At 53.0% G+C, this 23773-nt stretch overlaps 8 protein-coding genes across 8 annotated transcripts; 4 read left to right on the top strand and 4 right to left on the bottom strand.

Moving 5' to 3' along the window:
* Positions 1-5831: 5831 nt before the first annotated feature.
* Positions 5832-7499, top strand: TrAtP1_004861 (uncharacterized protein; the record flags this gene model as incomplete). The annotated part of the gene is made up of 1 exon (XM_014084260.2): positions 5832-7499. One exon carries the CDS (start codon positions 5832-5834, stop codon positions 7497-7499), a length of 1668 nt encoding a protein of 555 aa, XP_013939735.2.
* Positions 7500-8849: 1350 nt separating this feature from the next.
* On the top strand, positions 8850-10846 carry TrAtP1_004860 (uncharacterized protein). Its single transcript, XM_014084259.2, has 5 exons — positions 8850-9260; positions 9430-9533; positions 9733-9772; positions 9882-9947; positions 10049-10846. Exons 1-5 carry the CDS (start codon positions 9242-9244, stop codon positions 10387-10389), a joined length of 570 nt encoding a protein of 189 aa, XP_013939734.1. The 5' UTR covers positions 8850-9241; the 3' UTR covers positions 10390-10846.
* TrAtP1_004859 (uncharacterized protein) lies at positions 10847-14687 on the bottom strand. Its single transcript, XM_066112480.1, has one exon. The coding sequence runs from the start codon at positions 14137-14139 to the stop codon at positions 11566-11568; it is 2574 nt and encodes an 857-aa protein (XP_065968565.1). The 5' UTR covers positions 14140-14687; the 3' UTR covers positions 10847-11565.
* A 51-nt stretch (positions 14688-14738) lies between these two features.
* Positions 14739-16653, top strand: TrAtP1_004858 (uncharacterized protein). The gene is made up of 2 exons (XM_014083266.2): positions 14739-15120; positions 15244-16653. The coding sequence occupies exon 2, from the start codon at positions 15278-15280 to the stop codon at positions 16316-16318; it is 1041 nt and encodes a 346-aa protein (XP_013938741.1). The 5' UTR covers positions 14739-15120; positions 15244-15277; the 3' UTR covers positions 16319-16653.
* Positions 16654-16899: 246 nt separating this feature from the next.
* On the bottom strand, positions 16900-17394 carry TrAtP1_004857 (uncharacterized protein; the record flags this gene model as incomplete). The annotated part of the gene is made up of 1 exon (XM_066112479.1): positions 16900-17394. The coding sequence occupies one exon, from the start codon at positions 17392-17394 to the stop codon at positions 16900-16902; it is 495 nt and encodes a 164-aa protein (XP_065968564.1).
* A 295-nt stretch (positions 17395-17689) lies between these two features.
* On the bottom strand, positions 17690-19187 carry TrAtP1_004856 (uncharacterized protein; the record flags this gene model as incomplete). Its single annotated transcript, XM_014083410.2, has 3 exons — positions 17690-18544; positions 18598-18713; positions 19109-19187. 3 exons carry the CDS (start codon positions 19185-19187, stop codon positions 17690-17692), a joined length of 1050 nt encoding a protein of 349 aa, XP_013938885.2.
* A 553-nt stretch (positions 19188-19740) lies between these two features.
* Positions 19741-22392, top strand: TrAtP1_004855 (uncharacterized protein). Its single transcript, XM_014084258.2, has 4 exons — positions 19741-20757; positions 20817-20857; positions 20924-21923; positions 21996-22392. The coding sequence occupies exons 1-4, from the start codon at positions 20484-20486 to the stop codon at positions 22214-22216; spliced, it is 1536 nt and encodes a 511-aa protein (XP_013939733.1). The 5' UTR covers positions 19741-20483; the 3' UTR covers positions 22217-22392.
* TrAtP1_013342 (uncharacterized protein) lies at positions 22393-23687 on the bottom strand. Its single transcript, XM_014084257.2, has one exon. It carries the CDS (start codon positions 23305-23307, stop codon positions 22486-22488), a length of 822 nt encoding a protein of 273 aa, XP_013939732.1. The 5' UTR covers positions 23308-23687; the 3' UTR covers positions 22393-22485.
* Positions 23688-23773: the final 86 nt, after the last annotated feature.

Raw genomic sequence — 23773 nt, 5'->3', positions numbered from 1 at the left:
GGGTTTCTGAACCACATTAGTGCGCTGGACCGACTCGTCGTTTTTCCTGCGAGAATTGACGATACCGCGCAAAGCGACGTGGTACGTAGCCATTTGCGGCTGGGCGGTTCGTGTCGGGCTCGAGGCCTATTCTGGCGTAGAGCTGCCTCCCAATGGCTGCTGACCCGATGGACGCTGACGAGCAATGCGAGCCTGCCCTCGAGGACCCCCGCGCTGCTGTCTGATTCGGCTGCATTGTGTGGTTATGTGGCAACTGTTGGGCTCACAGTACAAGATCCTGATGATGGCGACTTGATACCCAGTCGGCGGTTGGCCCCCTATCAAGGCCGATTCTTCGATTTGCACTTACACGTAACAACTAATGTACTGTATGACGATTTGTCCACTTTGGGAACACATCAAAGACAGCGCTACCTAACATTCAAGCCCTCCTGCCGATCTAAACGTGCCCAAAAAAAGGACGGATGTGGCGGGTTGCAGGTCGGAAGGGATCAGCTGCATACTCCGGCTCTGACGGTAATCGGGTTACTGGCCTGGCTATTTCCCTTTTTCGTAAATGGCGATAATCCTGGAGGTGCCGATGGGAATTCCCAGTCTATTACAGTCTGCGCCTTGGATGACATCCATGCCGCTTCCCGCGCTGATTGCAAAGCGAGGCAGCACCCAATCCTGCAGCTACCACTACGTACAAGACACGAAGAATGCTGCATGCAGCCGGGTGATGGGATTATGCTGCTCGGCATACATCCGGGGCATGATAGGCGAGGCAAAGGCAACGTGGTGGTTCCATTTGGTGTGTCACTTGCGATTCGCATGCGTTCAACTGACTGGCGGCTGCAACATGGATGATTGTCTCTTGATTAAGGGGGGGTAGCATTCCACCAGCCCTGATCGACCCTTCTAGAGTCATGGCAAAGCAGCTTTCTTCGTTCCCCGATCTGCGCATAACAGGAAATGCATCAGGTTTGCCATTGTTTGGCAGGAATTTGGCGTCATGGTGCAGTTTTGCTGGCGATCGCCGTGTGGCAGTTCGAGCCTGAATTGGCCCAGCAGGTCTGGCAGTGGGCAGCGCGCCACGCGATGACAAAACTGCGTGGCGCATCCCACCTGCCAGCGTCTCCTTTACTTGCAAGTGCAAGTATGGGGTATGGAGCGGCCTCTGCATGCTAATGTACGAGACCTGATCGAGTAGGGGTCTCTCATGCACGCCGGCATATTACGGCACTAAACCCAAAGCCTCCCTACCTACCTCTGTAAGCGGGAGTCCCGTGAGGCGAGGTACAGCGCCGGATGGAGCGAGGCAATGCGCGTAAAGGGGCAGCACGCTGACTTGCCTCGGCAGCCAAGTACCGTCGCGGAATCGCTCTTTTCGCCTCCGGCAGTCAACTCGGGGACAGAGGTCAATTGACAATTCAAAGTCTCCTGCTCACGAGATGGAAGCTGCAGAGAGAGACCGGGCAAACACCGGCAAGGCCGAGCCGTTGCGAGAATCCGAGGAGGCCAGCGGCTCCAGCGGCCCACGGGATAAGGAGAAATTTTTTTTTTTTCTTTTCTCTCTGTGCTTCCTGCGACGGGTCTGGAGCTAGTGAAGCGTGTCTGTCTGTCTATTCAGGTCTGGACTCTCGACCGTGTGCTATTGTACAGTACTCTGCTCCCAGGTCATCACAACAGTAGCTGGAGTCTTTGCCACGGCTCTCCGAATCCGGCCGTGGCTAGTGGCGCTCGCGCTTCGCTTCAATCGCAGGATTTTGATTTTCCGTGCACTGTAGAGGAACTCTGCGACCGTCAAATTGGGCAAAGTCGGCTGCAGAGCGACGTCGTACCAGGACAGTGCGGCTAGCACAAGAGCAGCATGTAGAATGCTAACTCAGTGCGGACGGCGCCCGTCCAAAAGAATCATAGCCACCAGTAGGTAAGAGCTGCAGGCTTGCACGGCCTTGGCTCGGTTGTGGCCCCGAGAGTCCCTCACAGTAAGCCTCACAGTGAAGCGAAACGCCTGCTAACCCATCTGCAGCGAGGTGCATATGGCCTACTGTACGATTATTGTGCTGCCGCGGGCTGCGGCTGGACCTGGACGCAATATCGAGTGAGCATGACCTGATTGGACACATCTCCAGGCCGCGATTCATTGGCCAATTGCACGTACAGGCAGCAAAGAGGTCTCCCACCTGGCATTGAGCACTGGCTGAACCTGCGTCTACTTGAAGCACGGAGTGCGAACTCATATACAAGTAACAAACACGGGGTACCAATCAACAGGCTTTGCGATATATGACGGCACTGTGGTGTATTTTTAGGCGCGGATGTGAGCTTCGCCTGCTGACGGTCCCCTGAGTGCAATGAGGATCATCCTTGTTGGAGCAATCACGTCTCTGCCTTCTGTTGTTCCATCAGCGTTCGAAATGCAGCGGGCGAATGGGCTGACCTACAGTACAGCCCAGCACACCAACACGGTCCATTTCCAGCGGGCGGTGAATGGATGGGAATCATGCCCATCCGCCTTGCAAGCGGAGCCTCGCCCTCGCTTGTGATGCTCTCTGATCAATGAATGGCGCACAGCTGCTGCCCCAGCTCCAGCTCCATCTCCATCCAGCACGCAAGCAAAGGCGACCCCAGCTCACGCGCCAAATGACCCCAGCAGCGTCGCGCTAAGCTCTCCTGGAGCGGCCTTTTACTATGAGGCATATTTTGCTGCTTGCTTGTTTGTTTGTCAGAAGCAAGGCCTACAGTACTGTATAGTACAGTACATAGTATGTGCTTTTCTCTCAGAATGGAGAAGTCAGTTTAGGAGCTTCTTGGCGAGCTAGCCTCCCGTCATCATCATGATGCTGCGCTATGAGGCGACTTGCTTTATGCCCTTTTATGCGTGTACTTGGTGCCGTCTAAACGCTTTATGGCAGCGAGTGACTTCATTCCTCCACGCTGGCTGAACATCAACGACGACATGATGGGCAGACAGCACATCTGCGGCACGTGAAGCTCCTCTCTTCAATCTTCTTGATCTCTCTCGTGTTACCCATAACATGCAATTGGGATATTGCCGGTATTAGATTTGCCAAGGAAGATCTCTGTTAGGCGGTGGAATTCGACAGATGGATCATTTCTCGCTTGCCGTGCAAAAGGGATGTGCTATAAACAGACATCCCTACAGTACTTGTATACACACATGCATGAATGCTCACGAGAGAGAGAGTGGTGCTGATATGTACATGCCTTGAGGTGACTCTGGGCATGGGCAACGTAGCAGCCGGAAGTACTGGCTGTAGGGTCTCGATGCTCGTATAATTTCGATCCATATTCGGCGAGACATGTTAGTGAGAGACATGTCTTGTGCGATATATGCTTAACACGGGAGCCAAGTGCCAGGGCTGCTGGTCAGTTAAGCGACAATCTGTGAGACATGCAAGGCGAGGCGAGGCGAGGCGGAAATTTGCAAGGTACGGAGCATATACCGCGATCCCTTCTTGTACTGCCTTGCCTGCACGCGTACGGGGCATGTACCTACGAGCTCTGGGACCGATCGGGACCCGGGAGTCGCTGGTACGGAGCAAATATGGTGGATGGTGGGTTATATGAGCACGGAGTAGCGATTGCAACGCCGGCGTACGCATCCACGCATGTACATTTGATACCTGCCTGCCTACACGTATACGGCATGTACCTCTTGTAAGTGCTGCATGGAGCTGAAGCTGAAAATCCCACGGAGACGCTGCCTGCTCCTTTTGCTCCCGTGCATGCCTTTGCGCGCTCCCCTGACAAGGGCATCGACGCTTTACTCTTTGTCTGTTTATTCGATGCAGATGCGAGCGGGGAAGCGAGCGGCACATCGAAAGAAGAGCTTCCCATCCCTTGTTTCTGCTCTCATTTGCGTGCCCCCCCTCCAACCCCTCGAGCCTCAGGTCGTTGCGGCTATCGACATTTGACAGAGGGCTGTGGGAATGAATGCAGTTAGTGGAGGGCCATCAGCTCACCCTCCACCATCGGATGCCCTATTTTAGCATCAACGATGCGCATTGCATTCGCCAGGAAAATAAAATCGAAAAGAAAAAAGGCCCCTTGGGTCGCATCATGACGACACCGACGATGTGGATGGACGCTTCTGTATTGGTGCTAGCGCTGGCTCACAGGCTGGATTCGACCTTCGATGGGCTATTTCCGGTCTAAACAGCGCGTGCTGCCAGAACTGCTGTGCTGGATTGTACCCGTGCGTAGGCACTGTAGCGAAATGGAAATTTCGCCAGCCCGCGCTGGACGCAGAAAATTTGGCGCCTGCGCATAGATCGGCCGCTGGATCGCAGGCTGATGAGCACCAGCCCAAGAAAACCACTCAGTGGCTCTTAATTTGCGGAACCCCCCCCCCTAAGACCAGCGCCCACACCCCCCAAAAAGGACCAAATGGGCGCCCACCCATCGCTGCACTGTGACTGTGTGGTGCTCAGGTGCCTTGTGCTCTGTGCTTGTGCAGCCCACTGTGCGCGAGCCCCGTGCCTCTTGTCGGCGCGGCTGTAGCGCCCGCACACTGTGCCCCGACCCTTGGCTGCGCGTTGTTTCTGGTCCAGGTGCGCTTTGCAGCCGTCCAGAAGCGGCACGAGGCCCTTGAACAGGACGGCCTCGGCGCGTGCGGGCTCTGCCCTCGGCACTGTCTGGGCTGCAGGTTTTGCTGTTGCTCGCGCTGGGCCCTGCTTTTCTCATCGCCTGCTACGCTGCGCTACTGTAGATGTTCCGTTCCCCCAAATCCCGATGTACTCCGTATGAGCAGCAGCGCTCGATGCTTCGGTGCTAGTGTGCAGTGGCGGCAGATCAATTAATTATCCCTCACCTTTTGTGCTTGGCTGCCTTCGCCGACGCTCGAACTGGTTCTTCCCGCCCGCGTCTGTTCTTTTTCTTCTTGACTTCTTCCTTTTGCTGCTACGCGTGTGTGGCGCTCGTTCTCGCTTCTTTCTTCTTCGCTGCTCCCACCCCCCAACTCTCTGCTCCAACCCGCTCTTCTCCAGGTGCTACATGTAGGCGCGAACAGCGGCACGCAGCGCTCATCACATCACAGCGTCTGCATTGCATGTCTGAGACCTTGGGTCGCCTCGATATCCATATCCATATCCAAATCCAACATCTCCCAAGCATCGGAGATCCCTGCATTGGCGTCTACACACACCCCTACCGACCTCCCGGCGTTCTGTCGTGTCAGGTCCGCCACGCCACATCTGGAACGGACGTCATCCGGAATCTGCCAAGAAGCCTCCTCTGCTCGATAATCACACGCCCCTCTGGACCCTTTTTTTTCTTTTACTCTTTTCCAGTCTGCGTTGATTCGTCCTGCGAGTGTGCCCCCCCCAGATCACCAGAGAGCGTTGCTAAAAGTGGACTGGGCCTGCCACCCGCTTCTTCGCATTCACTCTTATAACCACTCGCGCGGGCCCCAAAAGCCCTTTTTAGTCCTTTTCACGTCCACGTCCACGTCCACTGCCTCGACTCTCGACTCTTTGGATATTGAACATGTTGGTTTTGATGTTATAGCATCGCGGTCCTCAGGGACAATCTTTGAAGAGACTTTGTTCTCACGAGCTGGAAGCCTTGTGTCGGCTTACACGCTTCGCCTTGCTACGACACAAATCCTTCATACGCCCCTCTTGAGTTGAAGACGACGACGCCTTATACTCGCCTCTCAGTGTCTCTGTATTTTGGCTCAATACCAAACGGGGCATTTGACGAAAATCCTTCTTGTTGTCATTGCTGGATATTTTTTTTTTTTTTCTCTCGAATCGAATCATCTACTCGCCTACTATAATTCACTCACCACGATATACACCTTCAGCCTCACAACAACAGCGACCATGGCGACTCTTCCAACTTCACATCACCTCGAGTGGGCGACGCAAGGGTCAGATCTCATTGAGGACCCCGACGAGCCACCAGAAACCCAGCTGTTTATGCCTATACCCACCAAGCCTCTTCCTTTCCAGAGAGCGCCGATTCGTCAACAGCAGGTTGCGTCTTCGCTGCTGACTCAGGCCATCCTTGGACAATCAGACGAAGAGGATGCTCACGTCTTCCACCCGTCCAAATCCTACAGCCAACGCCGCCGCTCCATGGTCAGCAATGCCAGCATTGCTTCCACCGCCGACCTGACCAGTGACACTGGCCTTACCAGCCCTTCACGGACAAACACTCCCAGCCCGCCTCTCCCCAATCTGTCGATGCTTCGTCTCCACGGTGCCGGCGAGCAGAAGAGCGGCCTCTTTGGCAACTTCTTCGGCACTAGACGAGTAGTTGAGGAGCCTGTCAAGGAAGCTCCTCGAAAGCGATGCATCCAGTTTGCTTGTGCCGCTAAGCCTCAAGCTCAGCCACAAGCTGCTCCTGCAGCAGCCGCCCCTCCTGCTGCCATGCTCAAGACGCCTGTGTCAAAGGAAGACGCACCAAAGCGAACCTGCATCAAATTCGCATGCACAGCCCGCCCGTCGTCTTCGCACAAGACTTCTCCCAAGCCCTATGAGCCCTCTACTCCCAAGAGGAGCATGACACATCCTGTCCCCATCTCTCCTCGACCAGCCCCTGCTGAAGCAGACTGCTGCAAGGCCTCCCTCGTTCGACCTCGATTCATTCGTGCTTCTTCCACGGAGCTCATCAAGGATGGTTCCCAGTTCCACGAGTTTGCCAGTGGCATGGCTCGTGAGGACGACTGGATTCGCCAAGAGAACTTCACTCAGACCAAGCTTACTATTTCCGATATTCTGGTCAAGGAAAACTTGATTCGCCGCCTAGGAGCTGAAGCTGAGGAGGAAGCCGAACAGGAAGAGGCGGAGGAGGATGAGGCTGAGACAGCCATGGATGAGGATGATGAAGACGAGGACGAGGATGAAGCCGATGAACTTGATGATGACCTAGACTTGGATGAGGAAGATGAGGAGGATGAAGATGAGGATGAGGACGAAGAGGACGACGACTCTGATGGCTATCACACCGACGAGGAGACTGGCTTCGCTGATTCCGACGAGGAGGACGACGATGACGAGAACATGATGATGTGGACTCCTCGAGTTCCATCTATCCCACGCCAGTTCACTCCTCGCTTGGCTCGCCGACTCTCTATCAACGACCAGCAGTCGGATGATTCCATTGGTTCCCGACGCAGCCGTCGCCGTGCCTCCAAGGCTCGACTCATTGGACCTCAGACCGAGGCACCTGACTTGCCTGACAGCACCGACTTTGTGTGCGGCACTTTGGATGAGGATCGGCCCGTCGAGGATGCTTACCTGTCGTGCCTCGCTGCCCGCAGGAACGAGAAGCTTCGCATCATCCCTCAGGACATTGACCCTAGCTTCCCGGCTTCGGACCTTGACGAGGAAGATGAGGAGGACATCTACGTGGATGCTTCCGACAGCGATGGCCACGCGTGGGTGCAGGGGGGTCATGGAGGATCTCGGCAGCGAGACCGACCGTGCCCGGAGACAGCGGAAGAATGGGAACACATCTCCCCGTCGTCTCCGCTCTCCACCTCCTAAGCGACGCGGATCTCCCGCTCCCAAGCCTCGTGCTCGATCTCCCGCCCCTAAGCCTCGTGCTCGCTCCCCTGCTCCCAAGCCTCGCGCTCGTTCCCCCCAGACCTCTTTTTGACCGCCAGTCGCCTCGACGACTTCGCTCCCCTGCCCCCAAGGCTGTGGCCATCGCCACCCCGATCCAGACTCCCAGACAGGGTGCACACGCCAATTTCCAGCTGGCCGGCCGCCCTGGTCTTACCCATACAAAGTCCCTGCCCAGACCTGCGGCTATCTTCCGTCACCAGAAGCAGCCCAAGGGCTCCAAGACCTCATCCGACACCGATGGCCACATGCGTAGCGCCATCGACATTGTCAAGGGTCTTGAGAAGAAGCGTCTGCGCCGCAAGGAAAAGTTCTTCCAGAAGTACTGCGATCGTGCCAGACGTGGACAGATCCCCGAGCGGAAGACAATGCTTCCCGGCCTTGGTGCCGAGCGCATGCGAGAGCTTGGTCTGCTCATGGCCGGTAAGAAGGGTCCAGGCTACGTCCTCTCTTGCTAAGCAAGAAGTCCTTCTCGCATTTTCAACACATGGAAATGACATACACATAGAAGAGGAGTTTTGAGCATTCTGATAGGAATGGGTTCCACAGTCCCATCGTTTGTTGGGCGGCGTTTTTTATATGTCCGTTGACGCACTCGCTTACATACAAGTCCTATATACCCAAGGTGTTTTCATAACCTTTCCTACTTTCACTTTATTATTTCCTTTAATTTTTTTCTTCTCACGATTTCATGACACAATTCTATTTCATATAATTGCGTGATCTTTCATCTTTCGGAGATGGCTCTGGATGGATAGAGAGACTCCTGTATATAATGAAAAACAGTACACATCATCTGTGGCTACAGTGGGATACCCATACCTGGGGAGGCTTTTTGTCCTTTTTTATATCTGTCTGCTTTTAGGATACACCCAGGAGGCCGCATTGGGGAATGCGGACCTCTCAGTTGGCGTTGGTCGGCAAGACGTTTCTCTGTGTGAGAGGCTGTCGGTTGATATTACTAGATAGTAATACTGAAGCGAGATTCAAGACCTAAACTTTATTTGCTCTATACATTTTAAGCGTGACTTGTCTTGTGCGGAGAAATTGCTTGCTCTGAAGAGCAGCTTGGAAGTGCTTTGAAGCCACGTAATCCTGCTGTCTCTACTAGATAGGTACCTACCTAGATACTGTCCATCTTCGTAGTGCGGCCAACTTTTTGCCATGTCCATCTTTCGGCGATATCACATGACAACATCTTCAAGTCACGCCATGACAATCACGATGCTCTCTTTTTCCTCATATTTGGCCTTTGTTTTCGTCATGGCAGCTGATCAATGACAAACAAATAACTGCAGGTAACTTACCCGTAACTTAGACTTTTCCCATTGTCAACTGCGCACTTTCGCCACATAATTTCCGCCATGTACCTCTTTTTTGGTGCCTGAGCAACAAGGCATGTCACGTGTCTCGATGGCCCGCCCAAAATCACAAGGCGGTAAAGCAGCATCGGTTGATTGTCCTTTCCCGGACCCGATCTAGCTCGCATCGAACATCGTCACAACAACTTTCCCTTCTGCTCTGCGAACTTCAGCCGGGCAGCCCATCGCATCTCTCTTCCTTTTTCTTCTTATACCCTTTTGCTTTTCTTTTTTCACTCTTCCTTTTTTTCATCTGGCACTTCAAATTGTGAATTAGGAAATAAAAGATACCAATCGCCCAACATGTGGATTGTTAACTGGTGTATGTATTCATTCTGTTCTATTCCATTTCCCCCCCCCTCCGTCAGCGCAGTCTAATCGCTCTGGACAAACCGCCACTTTTTTGTCCGCAACACATGCGCGATTGCATTTACAGCGATGGCAAACATAGAGAACTGACTTCTTTGCCCTTATTTTTTTTTGAACTTTAGTCTACGATGTGCTGTCCTCCCTGGGCCTGCTCAACAAGCACGCCAAGCTGCTCTTCCTGGGCCTCGACAATGCCGGAAAGACCACGTTGCTTCACATGCTGAAGGTACGTCGCCGATAAGAAAGACAAGGGGGGGCGCCTGAGACAGGAGGGATGGATATGAACAGACGATCACTACAGTTTTCTTTTTTTTTTTTTTTTTTACAGTGGATGGGCTGTTGCGCATGCGATCGATCTCCACGATGCAGGACATGGATGAAGGCTCTGGGAATGATGATGATCTAACATGATGGAATTGCTATAGAACGACCGAGTTGCTATCCTGCAACCTACTCTTCACCCTAGTAAGTCTGCCGCCCATTACCACCGCAGAATATAAACCGACGACTTTATTTCCCTACTTCCTCCCCTCTTTTTTTTTTCTCAAAGTCTCTTTTCTGACTGATTATTTAGCTTCTGAGGAGCTTGCCATTGGCAACGTTCGATTCAACACCTTCGATCTGGGTGGTCACCAACAGGGTATGTTTATCAAATCTACAATCCTTCCTCCTTTCTCCAAATCTTTAGCTCTACGCAGTGTAAAAATGTCTATATGCTTACCATACCTCCACCACTTCTAGCCCGTCGTATCTGGAGAGATTACTTCCCCGACGTCAACGGTGTCGTCTTCCTCGTCGACGCCAAGGATCACGAGCGATTCCCCGAGGCCAAGGCCGAGCTCGATGCCCTCCTGTCCATGGAGGAGCTTTCCAAGGTCCCCTTTGTCATCCTTGGCAACAAGATCGACCACCCCGATGCCGTTTCTGAGGATGAGCTGAGACACCAGCTGGGCCTGTACCAGACGACCGGAAAGGGCAAGATGCAGCTAGAGGGCATCCGACCGATCGAGCTGTTCATGTGCTCTGTGGTGATGCGACAGGGCTACGGTGACGGTATCAGATGGCTGTCTCAATACGTTTAAAAGAGAAACGAGGAGTGTGTATGCCGTGGGAAGAAAGGACGCAGCGGTGGGGAGGATATGAGGTCACAATCTATATGTAGTGGCTCCCGGTGATGACACGATTACTGAGAAGGCAGGAGGGGAAGAGGCGTTGGGCCATGAAGAGTTATTTTATGAGACTCAGCATACTCTTTTTTTTTAGGCGAAACTTTTTTTTTGTTTTGGTTGTGAAATTCAAATTTCCATTGCTTATCTGGTGCTGAGTCTTTTTTATTCTCCCTTTTTCTTTCCTGTTGCTGCTCCAATTTTGTGACTGGTGATGACAGGATAATGCTCTATAAGTAATGGATGTTGTGAATGGATGATTGGAGATGCTGGCATCACCATGGATGCATTAATCAGTGGCAAATGCCTTTGTTTTTAGTCAATCTAGGTATCTAGTATCAAGCCAATCTCAAATCGACTCATGCTCCAGTAATGCTAATAGATCCAGTGCCGTGGATGCATGTAAAGAAGTGCCCCAAACATGAAAACAGACCCCAGCAGCCAACGCTCTTATACCGACTAATGCGTACGCTCTTGTCTCTATTCAAAAAAGAAAAAAGTGATAAAATACAATCAAAAGTGAGAATAAAAAAAAACATTTAGTTTTGTCAACATGCTAAAAAAAAAAAACAACAGTTGTAGAAGAAAAGTGGTAAACAATCATAATGCCGATGCTAATAGATGTTGCTTCAGAATTCATTAAGAAGAAAAGAAAAAAGAGAGCAAAAGAGAAAAATCAGGAAGCAGTAAAAAAAAGATATAAAAAGAAGGTGAAAAAGAAAAGAAAGAAAGAAAGCATCGCATGCTCTTTGAGAAGAAAAAGAATTGAAAAAAAATAAAAAAAATCAGAATAAGCAGGTTCCTCCTTTTACTTCATGTATGTCGTAGAAAAAAAAAATAAAAAAGATCGCTTCGTCAGAAAACGAGAAACTGGGAATATTACAAGTACGGGCATAATGTTTCTTTTCTTCTCCTACCTTTCCCTTCTTTTCTCTCTTTGTTCTTTCCAACCAGTACGCAAAAAAAAAAGGGGGTATATGCATAGGGGGACTGTTGCTCTTTGGCGATAATATGGCGGGTAAAATCGCATCACGGGATAAAAAATAAAATAAAAATAAGCGCAGAATGCAATGCAACGCAATGCAGCGCAGATTATGTTTCCACTTCCGCTTCCGCTTCTTCCTCTTCTTCGTCGTATTCTCCTTCTTCTCTTTCTGCTGTGGGGGTATCAAATGTTTTTAACCAATCGTTTGCGTATAGCAGGTGTTCCCTCATACTCGATATCATGAGATGTAGTTCATTCTTCAAATCCTCCTGGGAGCCCAGCCCCTGCAGGACATTTGGTGACGGAGCAGCAGGGAGGGGTGGCATGGAGCTCATGAGGGAGTTTCGAGCACTCGTCATGATTCCTAGGCCAGACGGCTCCCATGCAAGATTTGATCTCTCGTCAGGGGTGGTGGGAGTGCTCTGCAGATCGCTCGGCTGGCGCGTGAGTGAAGGAACTGACTCCATATCGTCATCAATGTATAGCGAGGGTTCTCTCGTATTAGTGTCTGCGTCTGCAGTGTCCGCTTCGAGCTCCAGATCGAACGCCAGCGATCCGTGGACCGAACCCGATGATCGATTGTGAGAGCTTGGCACGAACGAGTCGGGGCCACTATAGCTCATGTCGTCCGCCAGAGAAGCGTCAAGATCAATGAGACTCATGGCCGATACACGATTGGCCGAGGAGCTCATATCGTCGTCTTGATGAACTATAGTTGGATAGTCCTCATTATCGCTAAACATATCTGGATTAGGGGTAGAGGTAGCCGTCGTGGGCGTCATGGCAGGGAAAGTCCACTCCGTAGTGTCGCGTTTACTCGTTGGAAATGACCACTCTTGAGTGTTTCTCTTCTCCTCTGTAGTAAAACTCCACTCCTGGGTACTTCGTTTTTCGGTAGTCGGAAATTTCCATTCCGTCGTCTCACGCTTGTTCGAAGGAAACGTCCACTCCTGCGTATCTCGTTTGTCTGCCGTAGAGAATGACCATTCTTGAGTGGCGCGCTTGGCTGGGAAGTTCCAATCCTGAGTCTTTCGTCGCTCATCAGCGGATCCGCTCAGATCGATTGAGATGGGCCGCGCAGCCGGCTTGATAGTCTCCTCGTCAAGGCTAGGCAAAAAGGGAGTGTCCATGTCATCCATTGCAAGATCCAGATCAATCAACGATTCGCGAGCTGGTGCTGGCGGTTCCGAGTTGGGATTCGGGCTGATACTCCGGTTGGGGTTGGGGTTCGAAGTGGGATTCGAAGTAGGGGGCTTTGGCTTCCTCTGTGTTGGCGGTGCCGAGGTTGGAGGCGGCATGGGTATCCTGCCATACCAGGCCCTCGAGTTCTCTCCATAGTTTGTGATGGTGTAAGGGTCAAAGACTTTCTCCAGAGGAGCCTTGAGCTCCTTCATGGTCGGGGGTGGTCGCCTGCGACGGCCACGCTGCATTGGCCGTGCCGTACGTTCAGGTTCGGGGCTAGAAGCAACGCTGGGGTAGTAGTCGGGAGTAGGGACGCGCGGTTTCGCAGTGTTTTGGAACATGAGCTCGTCCACCTCGTCGAAATTGCCAAAGTCCCATCCGCTTTGACGGACGGGCGACGGATCCATTCGAGGTCCCTGGGCGCCACCAGCCGAGAACAGCGACTGCCTGCTCCCTCCCTGAGATTCCCAGTACTTGTAGTCGGCCACCAGCCTCGACAGGGAGACGGTTGGATATCTGTCCTGCGTGTTGAGGATGTACGGGTGTCGTTGGACTTCCTCAATGGGCGGCCGGCGCTTGGGATCCTCGACCAGACAAAAGGCGATGAGGTTCTTGAGGTTTTCGGAGAAGCGGTCGCCCTGAAGACGGGGCCGGTGCTGCTTCAGGTAGGCGCCAAACTGCTGGATGTTGATGCGGGCGGTGGCGTTTGGCGGCAGGCCGTTGGCGATCTCGTAGGCCATGGACCCAAAGGCCCAGATGTCGACCTCGATGCCGTAGGCGACGTGGGGGTCGAAGAGCTCGGGGGCCATCCAGTGCAGCGTGCCGGTGATGGTGCTGCGCTTGTCGAACTTGGTCTCCATGATGCCGGCGACGCCAAAGTCACACAGCTGCACGCCGCCGGCCTCGGTGATGAGCACATTGGCGCACTTGATGTCGCGGTGGATGATGCCCTGCTTGTGCACCCAGAACAGCGCCTCGGCCACCTCGCGCAGGATGGGCACGATCCAGCGCTCGGCCAGGCCGCTCGTGGGCCGCATCAGCGACGCGACGCTGCCGCCGGCGCAGTACTCGGTCACCATCCACACCGACTGGCCGACCAGGTGCGTGTCCAGCACGGCGTTGACGTTGCGCGCGCCCGTGTTGCTCAGCAGCTTCAGCGTGTTGACCTCCTTGATGATGTCGCCCAGCGTGTCGGCCGCGCCCGGCTGGATGCCGTCGCCCTCCTCGATGCTGATGACCTTGACCGACACCAGCTGGCTGGCCTTTTGCTTGAGCGTGCTGCGCGCCTTGTACACGCGCCCGAAGCTGCCCTTTCCGATCAGCTCCAGCAGCTGGTACGGCGGCGCCTCTCGCTCGGCCGCGGCGCACTCGCGCAGCACCAGGGCCTGGGCGGCGCGCGCATCCTCGATGGCCTTGTGCTTGGTGGCCGAGATGCTGGGCGCCGACGTGAAGCCGTTGCCGTTGGGGAGGCTGCCGGCCTTGAGGGGCGGGTAATGCATTGGTGATGCGATGCCGTCGCAGTCGTCGTCGTCGTCGCTATAGGGGGCTCGCCAGCATTCCCAGCGTCTCCGGTCCGCTGGAGCCTAGCCCGCGTGCGCTGTAGCAAGTTGAGCTCACTGAGGTGCACTGCGGCCAGAGCCACAGCGTGTCGGTCTAGCAGGATTAGCGAGTCTAAGACGAGACGCCCAGTCACGCGGGGGAGCTAAGCAGGCTGCGCTTCCACCTGCCTCCCAGTCTCTCGCCTTTTGGGTCTCCTCGTGCCGTCTCGCTTTGCTTCTCGGTGTTGGCAGGTTCGATGCAGCAGCAGAAGGTTTGGGCGGAGGGAGAGACTCCGAGGCGTGACAGATCTCGAGGGCTGCGCGCGGGACGAGATATTCCAGAAGCGAAGCGTTTCCCAGCACAGGGAACAGCAAAAAGCAAGGGGAAGAAGAACGGAGAAGCAGCATCAAATGAAATGAGACAAGAAACGGAAGGATACAGAATACAACAAATTGAAATGAAAAAGCAAAAATGAAGAAACATCCATGGCAAACATAAAACAGCTCCGTACGCAGGAAAAAGCAGAAACGCACCCCTGGCTTATGCCACATAATGCCGTCAAATCAATAAGCATGTTGCAGCCCCTGGCCCGGCTGGGGGGCAAAAACCGCCCAAGGCCAGCCGCTAACCCTGAGGCTTCCACAAGGCTCCGCTAGGCTAGGCGTGGAACCCGAGGACCCTTTGGACGGCAAACCATGCACTTAATCTAATTTTTTTTTAACACTATACCAGCTTGATAAACCCGTGCTCGTGGTTTGGTGGCTGTCCTTTGTCTTTTTTTTTCCCCCTCAGCCTTGCCCAGGGGTCTCGTGGTCTCTCAGCCTGGCCGACAGACGACGTCAGTGGTTTCATGGAGAGGCGTCTCACGGGAGCACATGCGCAAGTGCTGTGAAATCGCCTAGACCCCTCAAGGTGCACGCTCGAGATACAGACTGAATCCCGTGAGCAGCCTTTACCTCGTGCTGGGTCTTTCTTTTTTTCGAGCTATACTTGACGTACTGCTGCGTTCTCGAGGCGGTTTCTATTCTTGTTTCTTCTATAACTAACTCGCCCCGTGATACAAGTATATATACACATCGTCCATATATAAAGCTCATCATGCTCAAAACGTCGGTTGCAATCGCCGCCCTCAGCGCTGGAGGAGGCGCCGCTCTCACAGCCGCTCTCTACTCTCTCCGTCCCAAAGACAGAATCGCAGACATGGCCGCCTCCTCCTCGTCCTCATCCTCTCTCTCCTCCACAGCCATCGTCTCGACCCCAACCGCCGTCACAGCCATCCCCGCCAACCAAGTCTTTGGCGCCGGCGGCACTCCTCTGCCCATCGTCCCCGGCCCAGCAGCGCCCGTCAACCCCGGCGGCCTCTTCGAATACGGCTTCCCAGGCCCCGTGTCCGACATCGCGACCCGCGCTGCCCTCATCTCGAGCTACGACCGCCGCACGCGCAACCCGCACTGGGTCGTCGAGCACATCACGCCCGAGTCGCTGGCCACGCGCGGCGGCGACCGCAAGAACAGCGTCTTCCTCGAGGACGCCGGCGTGCCGCAAAAGTTCCGCGCCCTGCTCAAGGACTACTTCCGCAGCGGCTACGACAGAGGGCATCAGGTGCCCGCCGCCGACGCAAAGTGGTCGCAGGCCGCCATGGACGAGACCTTTTACCTCAGCAACATGTGCCCGCAGGTCGGCGAGGGCTTCAACCGCGACTACTGGGCGCACTTTGAGGACTTCTGCCGCCGCCTGACGCAGCGGTATCCTTCGGTGCGCATCGTCACGGGGCCGCTGTATCTGCCCAAGAAGGACCCCGTCGACAACAAGTGGTACGTCAAGTACGAGATGATTGGCACGCCGCCGTCCGTCGCCGTGCCCACGCACTTTTACAAGGTCATCTTCGCCGAGGACGGCCGCGTGGGCGGCAACGTGGCCGTCGGCGCATTCGTCCTGCCAAACGCCCGCATCGACAACGCCAAGCCCATTACCGACTTCGAGGTGCCCCTCGAGGCTGTCGAGCGTGCCAGCGGCCTGGAGTTTGCGAACCTGCTGCCCATGCAGCGCAGGAGGAGGCTCTGCACCGACACTACTTGTGCTTTGGTTATCAAGGACTACAGCGAGAGGCAAAAGGCGTTTGCCAAGAGCGCCAAATGAGAGCCTTTGCCGGGGATTCGCTTACAAGGGGAACAGCTGTCATTGATGAGATTAACGCCTTGGGGAGCTGAGACTGAGTTACGAATTTTACGAAACACCCTCATTCACGTCTCTCTCTTTTGTCCTGCCTCCACAAATGACGTCTGCTATTATATAAATCAGCTTGGTTTTTCTTTCATCGGCAATTGCGTATCGCTATAGTGATTGAGAAGCCCAGTCATGATTTGCATTCATCACCACATCACACCACAGTTATGTATAAATAGACAGCCAGCAACAGCATGTGGCATCACATAGCACATCGTATACTAGAATAGCACTTCAGATAGAAATCAGATATTCAAATTCCCCCCGTGACCAATCGCTGTATATACCCCTTTGAACCCTTCTTGAAAAATGCTAGCATAATACAAAACAATTACAAAGTATGATCCACCTGAAACGATGACTTTATTCAATGTCAACCATCTCAACAAAAAGGCCCCCTTCAAGGTCCCATCCATAGCCCATCAGAACGCCATTAAAGGAAGGTATCGACCATTCAAACAGCCAATTTTCCCATAGATACTTGAAAGAGACTGTTACCGCGCGCGGGTATACTTTCCATGTCGTTGCTCTTGTCGAAGACTCTCTTCTTGGCTAGGGAGAGGTATGCGCCGACGATCCGAGTCATTGGGGTTCATCGGTGGAGGGATGGGAAGCGGAAAGTTGCCCGGCAGTGGGGGCATACCTCCAGGCGGTGGGATCAAACCTGGAGGAAGAGATCCTGGAGGTGGCATGGGCATACCGGCCTGCTGCATCAACTCGAGCAGCTTCGCCGGGTCAGGAGGGTTGTGGAGATCCAGTCCGGGCAGTGGAGGCGGCGGTGCTCCGTTGAAGCCGGGGATGGCGAAGGGGGGAGGCGGAGGCAGAGGCGGCACGGCTGAGCCAGCACCGACTCCAGGCACAATTGGAGGCGGCGGGATGCTTGAGCCGAGGCCAGGGACAGCACCGCCGCCCAAAGGTAGACCGGGAATGCCACCAGTCAAGCCGGGAACACCAGACTTTTGCGCATCTTGGTCGACCAGAGCGTCCATCTCGTCCTCCAGCTCACGCTGCTCTTCCTCCTGTCGCTGGCGGCGGTTGCCACGGCGATCCCAGGTTCCTTGTGCCTCGGCAGCTGCTTCGCCAATATGGTACCGGTCCTGGAAAATTTCCGTCTCACCCGGCCGAGCACGGCCCCAGAATCGAGTAATACGATCGTTTGACCCAGACGCAAGAATGTGACCCTGGGGATGCCAATCAAGAGACCAAATAGCATAATCATGAGCAAACGGAACCCTGTGTGTGGGCCATATTGACTGGGCAGGAGTTGACTCTGGGTCGAGGCTGTCATAAGGGGCGACAGTCAGGGGCTGGCCTGCCGGGGGGATTTGGTGTATCTAGCATGTAATGGAACAATGAACCGTCCATGCCACCCGTGGAGAGGAGGTTGGCATGTATGGGATGGAAAGTCAAGGTCGAAATGTCCTTTTCATGGCCTTTCAATAGCACAATGTCGCGCATCATTCGCAAGTCAAAGACACGAGCTGTCTGGTCTCGTGCAGAGGTCGCAAAACACCGACCGAGCTTCTTCTCGAACAGGACCTTGGTGATTGTGCTCTTGTGACTATGGAGAGTAGTCAGGGCTCGCGCAGTACGAGGGTCCCAAAGCTTGACCAGGTGATCCTTGGATCCGGAAATGATTAATCCTTTTGTAGGGTGCCAGTCCACAGACTTGGCATCCCAGCCGTGGCCTTCAAGCTTCAGCTCTTCCTGGCCAAGGGCAAAGTCGAAGATCTTGAGAGTGGAGTCGTCCGAGGCGGTGACAAACTTGGAGTCGTTGGGGCTGAATGCAAGGTCCCGGATGGGATCTGTATGAGCATTGATACTCTTGACGTTGTTAAAATTTGGCTGCCAGTACTTGATGACTCCATCATGGTCACCCGAGATCAACCAGTCGTCGCTATGTGAGTATTCCAGGGCTCGGATGGCGGAATCGTGAGCCTGCATAATAGTCTCAAAATTGAAGCCAGTGCCGTTCCAGAGAGTGAATTCGCCGCTGGTCGAAGCTGTGAGCAGTCTGCGTCCCTCTGGGGTCCATCGAACGACATTGATAGGGTGTTTGATCTTGTTCAGAGAAGAATGGAGGTGCTTGGCCGGGATAGAATCAGCCGGGAACACTGGTCGTCCTGCCGGTGGAATCATCTTCAGGGGCGTTAGTTTTATTCCTCATCGATCAGCTTTCGAGTTGCTCTCACATCCACAATGTAGCTTGCGCTTGGACGCTCCCTCTCACCCGTGTAGCCGCCTCTGTAGTTGGGGGCGCGGTCTCGCATCCAATGGAGGACACTGGCACTATAGTCCGTCACAGGTCCTGTTGGGAATTGGATTAGTCCATTGAATAAGGCGGTTTCTTTTCTTATCCGCTTTCGAATCTCCTTTATTTTGCGGCTAGGCATGGTACATTAATTCAGTTGAGATGAACTGGCAGCCGTCTCTCTCTTGACATGAAAACATGATGATGTCCCTAGATTTCTCAACTGGGCACTTGCCCAAGCAGGGTTGACAGATAAACAATTATGCTATACAAGCGTAGAGATAATGCAAGGAAAGAATTATCCAACGGTATCAAGTGCCGTGGGCAATAGCTGCCTTGAAGCGTAATATCAGGCCGACCAATAGCTGCCGAGACAGTCGAGCAGGCTCCGCTGGTAGCAAAAGACAAGAAATGTGAACACGATTAAACAACGAAAGCAAAAATAGACTCACTTCGGCCTCGTACTTTCATAAATGCGCCATCCTGGCCACCACCCCGATCGCCATAGTCTCCACGAGGCTCATAGGCCATCGTCGCGTTCCAACCGTCAATTGATGGTCATACACCGTGAAAAATGTTAGAAAGACGAAATTGAGCAGAAATTCGAGTATCAATTGATGGACGTGAGAAGTAAACGGATCCTTAGCCAAGACCAACCAAGCCTTAATGAAGAGTTTGTAGAGCTGCCAGTGAAGATGAAAGTCTCATTCTGTGAGGCTCGCGCTTTGAGAGCTCTGATACAGCGCTGGCGAAACGCAAGCTCTGATTGGGTGCAGGTCATGTGATGAACGAAGGTGCTGTGCCTTAGTCAGCACTGCTTGGATACACGTATTGGTCTCGTCAAGTCTGCAACAGACTCTCTTCTTTTACCATGTTTCATCCAATTTAATTTCCTACTAGCTGTAATGCCAAAAGTAACTTCTTCAGTTCTTGCTGCTGATGGTAAAAAAAGTAAGAAACACCTTGCCTGTGGTGCATTGGTATTTTCAGACCCGGCCTATCAGAATTCAGCTGCATCGTAATCTGCTAGAGCATAAACTTTGTATAAAAAGCCGCTCTTCATCTTCGTGCATGTAAGACGAGTCGTGGCATCGTGTGAAACCTGATGCTCCATATAATGCTTTACTGTATGGGACCTGCTTGGCCAGACTATTTATATCATGCAGGCCCTTCAGCCCTTGGCAGTCTGCAGTTTTCACATGCTTTTCTCTCTCTTCTACTCTGACAAGACTGCAATCTGCTGCTAAAATTAAGGCCAAGAGACCAATTCAAGCTCCTGCGCCCCACCCAGCTCGGAGCCAGCTCTCTCCACACCCGCTATTTTCCGCCTACGCCGCCACTGGTCATTTTTGGGCGATTCAAGGCACGGTCAGCACCAGATTACAGAGAGAGAGGCCAGGTACCTCGTTATATAGCACGGCGCCTGGCCATACAAATGTCACATCCATTGCTTTTGGCACCCGTGAATCTGCTTTGGGCCTGGCTCCATCTCTATCGTCACCCTTACATGAGATAGGGATCCTGACTCTGTCACGTCTTAATTTCGGTCGACGCCGATAACGTTGGATATGCTCCGAGGCTTATGAGGCAATTTGCGGGCCGCTGCTGCTAAAGTACCAGACACATAAGTCCGGGATTTTTAGTGACTGGAATTAAGGCGAGTCCAAGGCAAACTCAATGTTAGTCTAAGCCCCTCCATCCTGGCCTGGAGCTCGATCGATCGGTACCTCGTCTCGCCCGCTGCCGTCCAATTCATCTCCTTCATCATACCCATCGTGAATTGCAACTGCAAAAATCCCTTTATAGAGCGTGTGCCAGGGCCCGAGGATGGCGTCTCTTGCAGAATCCTCAACAACGACGAGCGTCGAGGCCTCCGTCGGCTCAGTATCTCGACGCAATGCCTCCACAGACGGCAAAGCAGATCTAACCTCAGTGGAGCCTCCCAACGGGACTACCAAGGAACGGCTGTCCAAGACGGTGCAGAAGAAATATCGCCATGTCGCGGCAGTGCATTCTCAGACGAGGCCGTCGTGCCTGAGCCACGACTCTCCTGCGGCGCCCAGCTTTCTGGGGTTCCGCAATCTCATGGTCATTGTGCTGGGTATGATGCTCTCCCGATAGGATTATCTGGTCATGACGATATCTCTAACAGGCCATTAGTTGTTGGCAATCTTAGATTAATGATTGAGAATATCCAAAAGGTGCGTTGAGGCGTCACTTGGATCTATAGTGGAGTGACACGGCATTAACGTCTAGCTTTGGTGTAGTACGGCGTCTTGATTTGTATCAGATGTCACGACTATAGGCGGCAAGACCTGCTCCTTGGTCTTCTGCTCTACTTTCTCATCCCTTGCCATCTCTTTGCGGCGTACGTCATTGAGCTCGTTGCCGCCAAGCAGGCCGAGGGATCAAGGAAACGAATGAAAGACAACAGCTCTGGTCCGTCAGAAGCAGAGCGGAAGAAGTTTCACTCCATCTGGGTTCTCGCGGCTCTGGCTCATGGCATCAACATCACTCTTGCTCTCGCCATCACCACTGTTGTGGTCTACTTTTATGTCTACCATCCATTGATTGGCACGTTGACAGAGATGCATGCCATTGTTGTGTGGCTCAAGACGGCCTCATATGCATTTACTAATCGAGATCTCCGTCATGCCTATTTGCATCCGGTGGAAGGAGAAGAAGTGCCCGACTTATACAAGACATGCCCGTATCCGGAAAATGTGACAATGAAGAACTTGGTCTACTTCTGGTGGGCTCCGACTCTGGTATACCAGCCTGTCTATCCGCGCACCGACAAGATTCGATGGGTCTTTGTGGCTAAGCGACTTGGAGAGATTTTCTGCCTCGGCGTGTTCATTTGGGTAGCCAGCGCTCAATATGCGACTCCTGTTTTGCGCAATTCTTTAGACAAAATTGCATCGCTCGATTTATTTTCCATTTTGGAACGACTTATGAAGCTCTCTACCATCTCTCTGGTTATCTGGCTGGCGGGATTCTTTGCTCTCTTCCAGTCCTTCTTAAACGCTCTGGCAGAGATTACGCGATTTGGCGATAGATCATTTTACGACGACTGGTGGAATAGTGAAAGCTTGGGTGCTTATTGGAGGACATGGAACAAGCCTGTTTACACATATTTCAAGCGTCATGTCTACATGCCCATGATTGGACGAGGCTGGAGCCCAGCCGCTGCCAGCTTTGCTGTTTTCTTCGTTTCGGCCGTACTTCACGAGATTGCTGTTGGTGTGCCAACTCACAACATCATTGGTATGTCCTGATCTTCCAAAAGAAGTCAAATTGACCGAATTACTTTGACCCAGACTAACCACTATTTTTCAGGTGTCGCTTTCTTTGGCATGTTCCTTCAGCTTCCTCTTATTGCCATCACCACTCCTCTCGAAAAAATGAAACTCGGCCACGGTGGCCGCATTCTGGGAAACGTCATCTTTTGGGTCTCATTCACAATCTTTGGACAGCCATTCGCCGCTTTAATGTACTTCTACGCCTGGCAGGCCAAGTATGGCAGTGTGAGCAGGATGCCCCAAATGGCACACCACTAATAAGCGGTTTTGGAAGCATATACATGACTGTCTGATTGATTCTGTATGGATGATGTGTGTTTGGGAGTTATGAGAGCAGTCTTTAGAAAAAGAGATACTTTACTATTAGGTAGATATGATGATTACACAATTTAGGCGAATATTATAAACACCACACATAATGATGATCGCTGGCTTTGCCACTTTGTGAATGCTTACCATGCCTATCGGTATCAATGGTTGGAAAATATTATGTTATTCGTCTCTCCAAAACCTGGCCAATTGAAATCCTACCCTAGAAATGGCATCAGAGTGCCGACTCTCTTCCTATATTCGACATAATCATCTCCAAAGAACTGCACCAGCTTCTCTTCCTCCACCTTGATCCTGTTCTGGAAGAATTTGAATAGCACAGCCGAATAGACCACAAAGCAGATCGTATTCCCTAGCACAAGCTGCGTCCCCAAGCCCCAGTAAAAGAAACCAAAATAGCTCGGATGCCGCAGCCACCCGTAGATGCCAGTCGTCACGAGGAGATGCGATTGCGCCCTCCTCGTCTGGATCTTATGGTTGAAACTGGCTCCGGCATGCAGCATTGCTATGGAACGAACAGCCTGGCCGACAGAGACCAGAAAAAGGCCGGCGAAAAGAAGCAGGCGGTCGGAATTGAAAGGTGCCCAGTGGCGATTGGGAAAGAAGACGGTCACGACGATGCACTCTATGAAGGCGGCTGAGTGGGCGATTGCGTAAGACGGCCAGTTTGCCGTTAGGAGGAAGCTGTCGATGGTGGCCACGGCGGTGTTTCTCTCGGCCGTGGTCCAGAATTCGAGGAAATGGAAAGTAGACAGAGATAGGAGGAAGAAAGGGACGCGCCAGATGGGACTCTGGGTGAAGACTAGGATGGAGGCTATGCCGATGATGCTTGCTGACAAGGCCATGCCCAGGCAGAACGCGCGGAGGGCGATCCCGGAGAGCGACTTGGGCTGTCCAGGATAAAAGGCCTTGGGAGTATCCTCGGGCTCGCGCAAGACCGGAGAGTGGCGGGCGGGATTTGACAGGTAAGGGGGGGTGAAGTCGTGATGGTCGGGCTGAAGCACGAATGAGTTTGCCATGGTGAGCGAGTCGGCGCGCGTGCCAGATGAGCCCTCTTTTGAAATAGAAATTGATGTGACCGAGCAGCCAGTAGACTTGTGTCTATATCATCATCTCCCCTCTTGATGCTGAATTTCCGCCCTGATGCTTGAATAGGGCGATATCAGCTGTGGTGTTCTGTGTTCAAAAAGCTGCACGTGGGGAGGACACGCACACGGTCTCAGGAGGCGCAACCTCGGCTAGGAATGGGGGCAAGGCCTCTCTGCCCAATTATAAGAAAAGAGAATAAAGACGATAAAAGGGAGTGAGAGACGTCGTGTCTATGATCTTTTGCTGCTTTTCGCGGATTGTCTGGCGAAACAATGCAGAGTACAGGCGGCAGCTCCGCAAGTGGCTGTAGAGAGGAATTTGGTCCAAGATGGCGGTTCAGGGGCGTAGCTTTGGGGCTAAATAGCGGCCGGACTTGTTACTAGCAGCTACATGTAC

This window comes from Trichoderma atroviride, chromosome 2 (assembly GCF_020647795.1).
Source record: "Trichoderma atroviride chromosome 2, complete sequence".
Taxonomy (NCBI): domain Eukaryota; kingdom Fungi; phylum Ascomycota; class Sordariomycetes; order Hypocreales; family Hypocreaceae; genus Trichoderma; species Trichoderma atroviride.
This window is presented reverse-complemented; position numbering and strand designations above follow the sequence as displayed.